The following is a 7,805-nucleotide window of genomic DNA, read 5'->3' as shown; positions in this document are numbered from 1 at the left end:
CAACTTTTGCCTTATTTAGGGGGAGTAACTTCCTTCTTGAGACATTGCATTTGGGAGTTTTTGCAGCTCGAGTCCTTGATTTTAAAAAATTATAATTTTATTTATTTATTATTTAATAAAAATATATATATATATATTTGGGGGGCAAATCATATTTCTCGTGGGCCAGATTTGACCCGCGTGCCGCAAATTGGGGAACCCTGCTCTACTGGTATAGATACTTGTTAAGGATTTGGGGGGAAATGGAAGAAGAAAAAGACTAACCACGCCCACGTCACTGCTCTAAAAGTAGCGGGGTACTTCCGCTCTTCGCGAGTGTTTATCAACGGTGTGCGCTTACTACTGAGAAACATACTTAAGATGTCGGGCAACAACGGGGAAGAGAAAGTGAATCATGCATCTAACAGCAAAGGCATCTCTCTTCCAATGACTCGTGTGAAACTGATAATGAAAAGTTCTCCCGACGTCTCAAGCATCAACCAAGAGGCTCTTCTCCTCACCACCAAAGCAACAGTAAGTTTAGTTCAATCGGCAGTTTGTTTATTGGTTTAGCTATGCTAGCTAACGGTACGTATTAGCTAGGCCTACAAGGTAATTTTGCAGTAAGGTCTGAAATGAATGTATACATATACAGACAGTGTTAGCTATCTACTTTAATAAATTGGAACTTTAATCTCTAAATGTACTGTACTTGTCAAGGTAGGTAACTAACCCTGAATGGCTGTAACAGTTAGCTAGCTAGCTAACTAACTAACGTTCACCCCGAAGTGACATTACTGTTGCACATAGTGGAAATATATTTGGCTTTAACTTAAACTAAAATAGGATGTACAGTTATCCCGTAATGAATGCAAGGCCTACAATTCACACGCGCCAAGTACGGTAAAATGTTGGCATTGGCGATTAAGAATGTCTAATTCACTAGCCATGTTGGCGGGGTGGCCGCACAGGGCTCTGAGTGCGAGCATTTAATAAAATTAGTCAAGTATGGGTACGTTGTGATTTCTACCAAAATAAATGCTGCAGTTGTGCAAAGTATTTCTCCCGTTTTTGTTTCGTATCTGGTCATGCACAAAGCTCTGAATCCTAACGTCAAATCTATCCCACCTCGCGCAGCAACACTGCCTGTATCTACCGGCCACAGTAGCTGTGATACACAACCGTGCACTGCATCTCAGTGCAAGAGGCGTCACTACAATCCCTGGTTCGAATCCAGGCTGTATCATATCCGGCCGTGATTGGGAGTCCCATAGGGCAGCGCACAATTGGCACAGCGTCGTCTGGGGTAGGCCATCATTGTAAATACTGACTTGCCTGGTTAAATACAATTTTTTGTATTTTCTAACATGTAAGATGTGTAGGCAGTAGAGGACCGAAAAACAGCTTCTATCTCTTCTTTGATGAGGCTTAACCATGGTTGGCATCCAAAATATGTTGCATTACAGCACCTACTAGACTAGACCTCTGCCTCTTTCCCTCCATTCCTCATCTGTATTCCAAGTATACATATCCTTATGATAATACTGCACTTCTCCTGACATACAGTTGAAGTCGGAAGTTTACCTACACTTAGGTTGGAGTCATTAAAACTCGTTTTTCAACCTCTTCACAAATTTCTTGTTAACTAACTATAGTTTTGGCAAGTCGGTTAGGACATCTACTGTGTGCATGGCACAAGTAATTTTTCCAACAATTGTTTACAGACAGATTAATTCACTGTATCACAATTTCAGTGGTTCAGAAGTTTACATACACTAAGTTAACTGTGCCTTAAGTAGCTTGGAAAATTCCAGAAAATGATGTCATGGCTTTAGAAGCATCATTTGAGTCAATTGGAGGTGTACTTGTGGATGTATTTCAAGGCTTACCTTCAAACTCAGTGCCTCTTTGCTTGACGTCATGGGAAAATCAAAAGAAATCAGCCAAGACCTCAGAAAAAAGATTGCAGACCTCCACAAGTCTGGTTCATCCTTGGGAGAAATTTCCAAACGCCTGAAGGTACCACGTTCATCTATACAAACAATAGTACTCAAGTATAAACACCATGGGACCACGCAGCCATCATACCGCTCAGGAAGGAGACACGTTCTGTCTCCTAGAGATGAATGTACTTTGGTGCAAATCAATCCCAGAACAACAACAAAGCAACTTGTGAAGATGCTGGAGGAAAGAGCACAGAAGTATCTATATCCACAGTAAAACGAGTCCTGTATCAACATGACCTGAAAGGCCGCTCAGCAAGGAAGAAGCCACTGCTCCAAAACCGCCATAAAAAAGCCAGACTACGGTTTGCAACTGTACACGGGGACAAAGATTGTACTTTTTGGAGAAATGTCCTCTGGTCTGATGAAACAAAAATAGAACTGTTTGGCCATAATGACCATCATTATGTTTGGAGGAAAAAGCGGGAAGCTTGCAAGCCACAGAATACCATCCCAACCATGAAGCACGGGGGTGGCAGCATCGTGTTGTGGGGGTGCTTTGCTGCAGCAGGGACTAGTGCACTTCACAAAATAGGTGGCATCATGAGAAGGAAAATTACGTGGACATATTGAAGCAACATCTCAAGACATCAGTCAGGAAGTTAAAGCTTGGTCGCAAAAGGTTCTTCCAAATGGACAATGACCCCAAGCATACTTCCAAAGTTGTGACAAAATGGCTTAAGAACAACAAAGTCAAGGTATTGGAGTGGCCATCACAAAGCCCTGACCCCAATCCTACAGAAAATTTGTGGGCAGAACTGAGTTTGAAGGTAGGCCTTGAAATACATCCACAAGTACACCTCTAATAGGCTAATTGACATCATTTGAGTCAATCAGAAGCTTCTAAAGCAATGACATAATTTTCTGGAATTTTCCAAGCGGTGGCACAGTCAACTTAGTGTATGTAAACTTCTGATCCATTGGAATTGTGATTCAGTGAATTAGTCTAAACAATTGTTGAAAAAATTACTTGTCACGCACACAGATGTCCTAACCGACTTGCTAAAAATATAGTTAGTGGTTGAAAAATGAGTTTTAATAACTCCAACCCAAGTGTATGTAAACTTCCGACGACTTCAACTGTATTTATATTCCAGACTCTGACGTTGCTCTTTCTAATCTTTTTTAATGACATTTCCGTGATTTTCGTTTATTGTTGGGGATATTACTGCACTGTTGGAGGTAGGAAGTGTTTCGCTAGACTTGCGATAACATCTGTGGAATATGTGTCGGTGACCAATAAAATGTGATTTGCCCCTCAACTTACTTTACGTGGCTTTAGTGTAACCTCCATCAGAGCCTTGTAAAGAGAAGACTGCCCTCCATCCTAATGGAGTCACTGGTAATGATATGGAACTGTTCCATGTAATAAGTTGATTCATCGCTCTCATCTCTCTTCTAGGAACTGTTTGTTCAGCACCTAGCTCTGTCCTCATTCAACAATGGATCAGGGAAAGACCAGACCCTCTTGTACAGTGATCTGGCCAATACTGTTGAGGAGAAAGAGACTTTTCAGTTTCTCACAGGTAAGAACTATCTCACAGAACCTTATTTATTATGTATTGATTTTTACAAAATAAATTCACTCTTTATGCCGATGCACAATGCAGAGAACACTCGAATAATTATCATTTTATTACCTTAGTGAATTATTGTAATGTTTGTGTCAATTAATCCCATAAGGGATGGTGTTGCCAATTGGTGATTTGACAATTTTTTTGAATGAAATGTTATTTAATACATTCGTCACCACCACCAGTTGACTGTCCTTCTCTTCTCTCTGAATGAACATGGGCGATCATGACACTGAGAAAGCAAATATTTGTATCTGTTCCGTATACCGTTTGCAGATATCCTACCAAAGAAGATCTTGGTTCGGGATTACCTGAAGCTTCTAGAAGAAAATCCAATTGAGGAAGCAGACAATTGAAGCAAAACCCTTTGAAGCAACAGTGGTTGTATTGCTAGCATGGATACTGAATATTTTTCTCCAGCTCATTCCTGAAGTAGACCACATTCATACCACTTCCATTCAATGGCATTGTGTAGGCCTACGTCTTGATCTGAGATTTACTAGAGCATATTATGTTTACTACAATCAAGTTGCCTAGTCATCTGCATGCTGAGCATCCAGTTTTGGGTGAGAAAGAATCAGTATGTGAAATGACTACAGATAAAGTGTTAAAATCATAATTGAATGTTGACTATGATACCCCCCCCCGCCACAGCAATAACCTGCTGCCAAAGAGAATCTCTGTACTCCCCCAGGTTTTGATGCCAGCTGATGCAAATAGTGCACAGAGATGAGGGCTTTCATTTGTTTTGGGCATTATGTTTTACAGGAGACCTTGAAGCAAAGGGTGAACAGATCAGGTGCTTTTTTTTTTATTATTCTTTTTTTTTTATAAAACAATGTCTTCCATACAAGCAATTTAGTTCTCAGGTCGAAATAAATTTGGCTCATTGGTTGTATCCTTTTATAAAGAGGAACAGCTATTCAGTCTTTGCTAATGGACTTTAATTTCTTTTATTCATATACCCAATGAAATCTGCAGAAATATAGACATGCAAACTGATTTCTTACAGTGTTTGAATGGGGTATGTGACTAAGGAATATACCGACTTTAGATTTTTGCTGTGTTTAGTGTGATCTATTATCTTTACTAATAGGTACTTTCAGTCCTGGGTGGCTGCAGGTAGCACTTATTTAAATCTTCTCTTAATTTTTTGTAACAGCTCCTCCGATTGTAATGTAAGTTATGCTACAGTAGGCATTGCCATATTTTTTTTGTTTTTTCATGTGAAATCATCATACAGACTTATTACATTTATTGAATCAAAGTCAAAATATGCTGCTGTGTGTCTGTGTGCCATGAAACTACAAAGCAAGGTCCTGTAATGTGCTGTCTCAAGAATGCACTGAACTAAGTAGCCTAACTGTTCAATTAAAACATAACTTAATCATATTCTGTTAACTCATACCCAAATAAATGTTGACTCATCCAATACTCTTTGTGGCCAAAGCATGACATTGAAGGGGGAAAAAAACACCTCAAACTCAATTGCATACTCCTGACTTCTCGACAGCGCATCCTCCGGAGGATGAGCTGGCCAATCTACTTGCACCATTCTGTTGTTGGGGTACTTAACTTGATAACCATTAAATAACCATTTTTTTGGAAGGAAAACAATCACTCCTATTGTAATTATAGGTCATATTTAATAGAAATCAGTAAACACTGGACAGTTACTTTTGTCACGGCTCCTCCTCTGCAGTGCAGGGGGCGGTTCCTCCTGCAGGCAGAGGAGGGTCGTTAGTGATTGGAGCCACCTGGGCTCAGGGTATAAAACTTTACATACACCTTACATTATGATACATCCACACCTCATTCCTGTTTCTTAGTTTAAGTTAATAGTTTGTTTAATAATAAAGAATACTTTTAAATTGGCCTATACCTGTTGTTCGTGTCCTCTCATTTGTCACAGGCTATGAGCCGGCTTGTGACACTTTTAATAGCTATGAATATATATTTTTTCTACAAGAGTGAAAAACAGCAATTTCGATCCCACCTAAGTAATGAGACTTGCCTTTTGTATGTTTTTGTACCATAGTTTTATTAATGAAAATGAAATCCTCCATGCTACAGACTATTCATGTTGAATTACTGTAGATACAAGTTTTCGCCTCGTTGCAACAATGTTATGCCATACACTGTCACACACAGCTGTACTTCATTCAATAAAACATCTCTTTATGGTACAGGTCTAAAGCCTGGGAGTATAAACAGATTTTATTGCCATCAGAATACCCCTGATGCTGTAGGCTTTGCATATAGTTTGGATTTTAGGTACATGTGATTAAAATGCACCTAATAGGAATGTGATGCTATGGAGGAATAAAAGGCAGAGAATACAGTACATATACAGAGAAAGTGCACCTCTTGTTGGTACAGGGTTTCCTACCCTGAATCTGCATGCATTGCTAGTGGAATATATTACATGGTACGGTTCATTCAATGTAAAATGCCTAAAGAACATATTCACTGTGCCATTTTTTCAAGTTGGAGTTGCATGTTGGAGTTGCATGATGTAAAGACCTCTAGGCTAGAGAACTGTTTCTCTAGGATCGATGCCACATGGTCTTTGGAGTCCTGTGTGTTGGCAATGTGCTCCTTTATACTAGGAACACAACATAAAATCAATCGCAAAAGGTTCTTAACCTAAAAACGGGTTCCTAGTCCAACAATCCTTTTGCGCAACGATGCACTCATGGAACTCCTAAATATTTACATCTGAGAGGTTACTAGTGGGATTGGTTCAAGCTGTATCGTACTAGAAAAATGTGGGGAGGACTGAAGATGTACAAAATTTGCAATTATTCAGGTGACGTCTGGATAACCGTTTCTGCTCTGTTTTTGGACCCCTCCGTGTGACAGGTCCTGAACAAACTGTTCTCTCTGCTTCTGCACGGCAAGCAGTACCGGATCATCAAGTTTGCCACCAGCAGACTCCTGAACAGCTTCTATACTATATTGATTGCTGCACTGTTGGGTTTAGAGCTTGCAAAAATGGCATTCCATTGTACATGTGGCATTAAAACTTGACTAGTGGTTGATCATGCATAACTTCATACGCTAGGAATTCACAATTCTGGTTGGGAGCAGAAAGCTCAATATTACCTTTCCTCTTTGTTCTCTTACTCCCCTACTCTGCTTGCACAAGCCCCTAGAGGAAGTTCACTCAATCACCTTTGATCAACTAACTTCTACAACCATTTAATTTCTCAATAGTATTACCTTGCCTATAATAACAAATAACAATCACTGTAAAAGGTAGTGGTGGAAAAGTACCCAATTGTCATACTTGAGTAAAAGTAAAGATACTCTAATAGAAAATGGCTCACATAAAAAAGTGAATGTCACCCAGTAAAATACTTGAGAAATTCTAATGTATAAAAGTAAAAGTTTAATTTAAAATGCAAGCCAAACAGCACAATAATTGTTTTAATTTAGAGATAGCCAGACATAATTTAGTGAGTCTGCCAGATCAGTGACAGTGGTGATGACAGCGCGTTCTCTTGATAAGTCCATGAATTGGACAATTTTGCTGTCCTGCTAAGCATTTGAAATGTAACGAGTACTTTTAGGTGTCAGAGGAAATGTATGGGAGTAAAACACACATTTTATTTAGGAATGTAGTGGAATAAAAATAAGTGGAAAACAAAGTACAGATACCCCAAAAAACAACTTTAGTAGTACTTCAAAGTACTTTTACTTTGTTTATTTACACCACTGGTAAAAGGGCATTAATATGACTGCTTGAATATTCCCTCTAGGAGCAAAGCCTAGCACAAGCCTACTGCTGTGCAAGCCTACTACTATCCTGGTCCCGCCCACGCCGGGCACCAGGCACTCAGGAGGAAACAGGACAGGCAAAACTCAGCTCGTTGTTCTATCCTGGAGCAACTACACCACGATGGAACTGTACCAGTCTTGTTCCCCAGCCGTGTTTCTATTAGCCTGGTAAGTGAGGCTGCTGGGCTGAAGAGTAATGTAAAAGGGCATTATTATTTAGATATTAGGCCTAAGTGCAGCTAGAAACAAACAAGGCCAGCACTGAATCATTCATCCAGGACACAGGACTCTTTGTTTTGGACATTGCATGAAGTTCATAGTAACTTTTATCCGTTCTTCAAGAACTCACCTACATTTTCCTGTGTGCTAGTAGGGTGGTCTAATTAAGCAATAAGGCCTGAGGTGGTGTAGTATATGGCCAATATACCACGGCTTAGGGCTGTTCTTAGGCACGACGCAACAGTGCGCC

General features: G+C 39.8%; 1 protein-coding gene across 1 annotated transcript; it reads left to right on the top strand.

Annotated features, from left to right (window-relative positions):
* Positions 1-276: 276 nt before the first annotated feature.
* LOC129830847 (chromatin accessibility complex protein 1-like) lies at positions 277-5,437 on the top strand. Its single transcript, XM_055893636.1, has 3 exons — positions 277-513; positions 3,385-3,508; positions 3,833-5,437. The coding sequence occupies exons 1-3, from the start codon at positions 361-363 to the stop codon at positions 3,910-3,912; spliced, it is 357 nt and encodes a 118-aa protein (XP_055749611.1). The 5' UTR covers positions 277-360; the 3' UTR covers positions 3,913-5,437.
* The last annotated feature ends 2,368 nt before the right edge of the window (positions 5,438-7,805 follow it).

This window comes from Salvelinus fontinalis, chromosome 32 (genome assembly GCF_029448725.1).
Source record: "Salvelinus fontinalis isolate EN_2023a chromosome 32, ASM2944872v1, whole genome shotgun sequence".
NCBI lineage: Eukaryota > Metazoa > Chordata > Actinopteri > Salmoniformes > Salmonidae > Salvelinus > Salvelinus fontinalis.
The sequence above is the reverse complement of the archived record's forward strand: the minus strand, read 5'-3'. Positions and strand labels throughout refer to the sequence as shown.